Source organism: Pterocles gutturalis, unplaced genomic scaffold, assembly GCF_000699245.1.
Source record: "Pterocles gutturalis isolate BGI_N339 unplaced genomic scaffold, ASM69924v1 scaffold35256, whole genome shotgun sequence".
Taxonomy (NCBI): domain Eukaryota; kingdom Metazoa; phylum Chordata; class Aves; order Pterocliformes; family Pteroclidae; genus Pterocles; species Pterocles gutturalis.
The window spans coordinates 1-1,145 of record NW_010106617.1 but is presented as its reverse complement, the minus strand read 5'-3'; the positions used below and the strand labels follow the sequence as shown (position 1 = coordinate 1,145).

The 1,145-nt window shown below is 52.9% G+C and overlaps 1 protein-coding gene across 1 annotated transcript; it reads right to left on the bottom strand.

Annotated features, from left to right (window-relative positions):
• Nucleotides 1-143: 143 nt before the first annotated feature.
• LOC104472260 (outer dense fiber protein 3-like) lies at nt 144-1,141 on the bottom strand (the record flags this gene model as incomplete). Its single annotated transcript, XM_010087850.1, is given in 2 exon segments — nt 144-276; nt 1,054-1,141. Coding segments are annotated over 2 exon segments (221 nt in total), but the record flags the coding sequence as incomplete, so codon positions are not given.
• Between the last annotated feature and the right edge of the window lie 4 nt (nt 1,142-1,145).

Sequence of the window (1,145 nt, the reverse complement as noted above, 5' to 3'; positions counted from 1 at the left end):
GTTTTGCCCCCCAGCAGCACAGGGCAAAAAGGAAGGCATGCTTGTCTTGCCTGCCAGAAGTGCTGGGGAAAGGGTACTCACCTGGTCCAGGGGTGGCCTCAGTCTTGGGAAGTCCTCAGATGCACTGTACTGGTGCCACGTACCTCCCGTTCCTGATGATGGAGGGCAGGACGTAGTACTGAGGACCTGGGGAGCAGTTGTCTGCCACGGGAGGTTTGGCCCCTTGAAATACTCACACAGGGGCTTTGGTTTTGGTAGGATTGTGAGCCAGGTAGCCTAGGAAGAAAAGCCTGTGAAAGGACACCTGCCTGCAAGTGCATATGGAAAGCCAGTTTCTAAGGGGAGTAGTTGGAGTTGCCAGCCTCAAGAAATTCCCTTCCCGTCTGACTTTCTCCTCCAAGGATGATACCAGTGGTCCAATACAAAAGTACAATGACTTCCAGCAACAACAGTGCAGGCACTGTGCCATTAATCACAAGATCACCACAATGCTATTGGGCTGGAGTACTAAACCCTGAAACAGTTACTAAGCTAACTGAATGCCAATGTGCTCGCCTCTGTGCTGTTTTTCTTTTGTGGAGTCCCGATAGGAAAGAAATCAAAACTCTACTGAGAAGAAGCTGAGAAGATGAAAAAGGTAGAGAAGAAGAATAGGAAGAGAAGAAGAAGCAGAAGAGGAGAAGACGAAGAAGGAAGAGAAGAGGAGGAGAAGGGAAGGAGAAGATAAAGAGGCGGAAGAGGAAGAAGAGGAGGAGGAGGAGAAGAGGGGAAGAAGTGTGGGGTGGGAGCAACAAGTTCGTAGCAAAGATACACAACAAGCTTCCTCCTGTGCAGTCAGGGGTTAGGATGCTGCTAAGGCCACCTCTGTGCCCAGCAGAGTCTGGCAGCTCTGTTCTGGGACTTTCCCACAAGCAGCCTGAGCCTTCTTCTGGCATGCCTGTGACCGTGGTGCAGCTGAGAGCATGAAGGCTTGGAGCAAAGGGGAAGGGAGCTGTGGCTGTTTGTCCCCTGGAGGCAGGGGATGTGGCACCCCCCTTGCGATGGTGATTTTACCTGTTGTCCCGGGGATGGAGTACTTGGGTCCCGGGCTGGTGAACTGGGCTGAGATGAGGCCGCGTGGGCGATGAGGTCTCCAGGTGCCCACC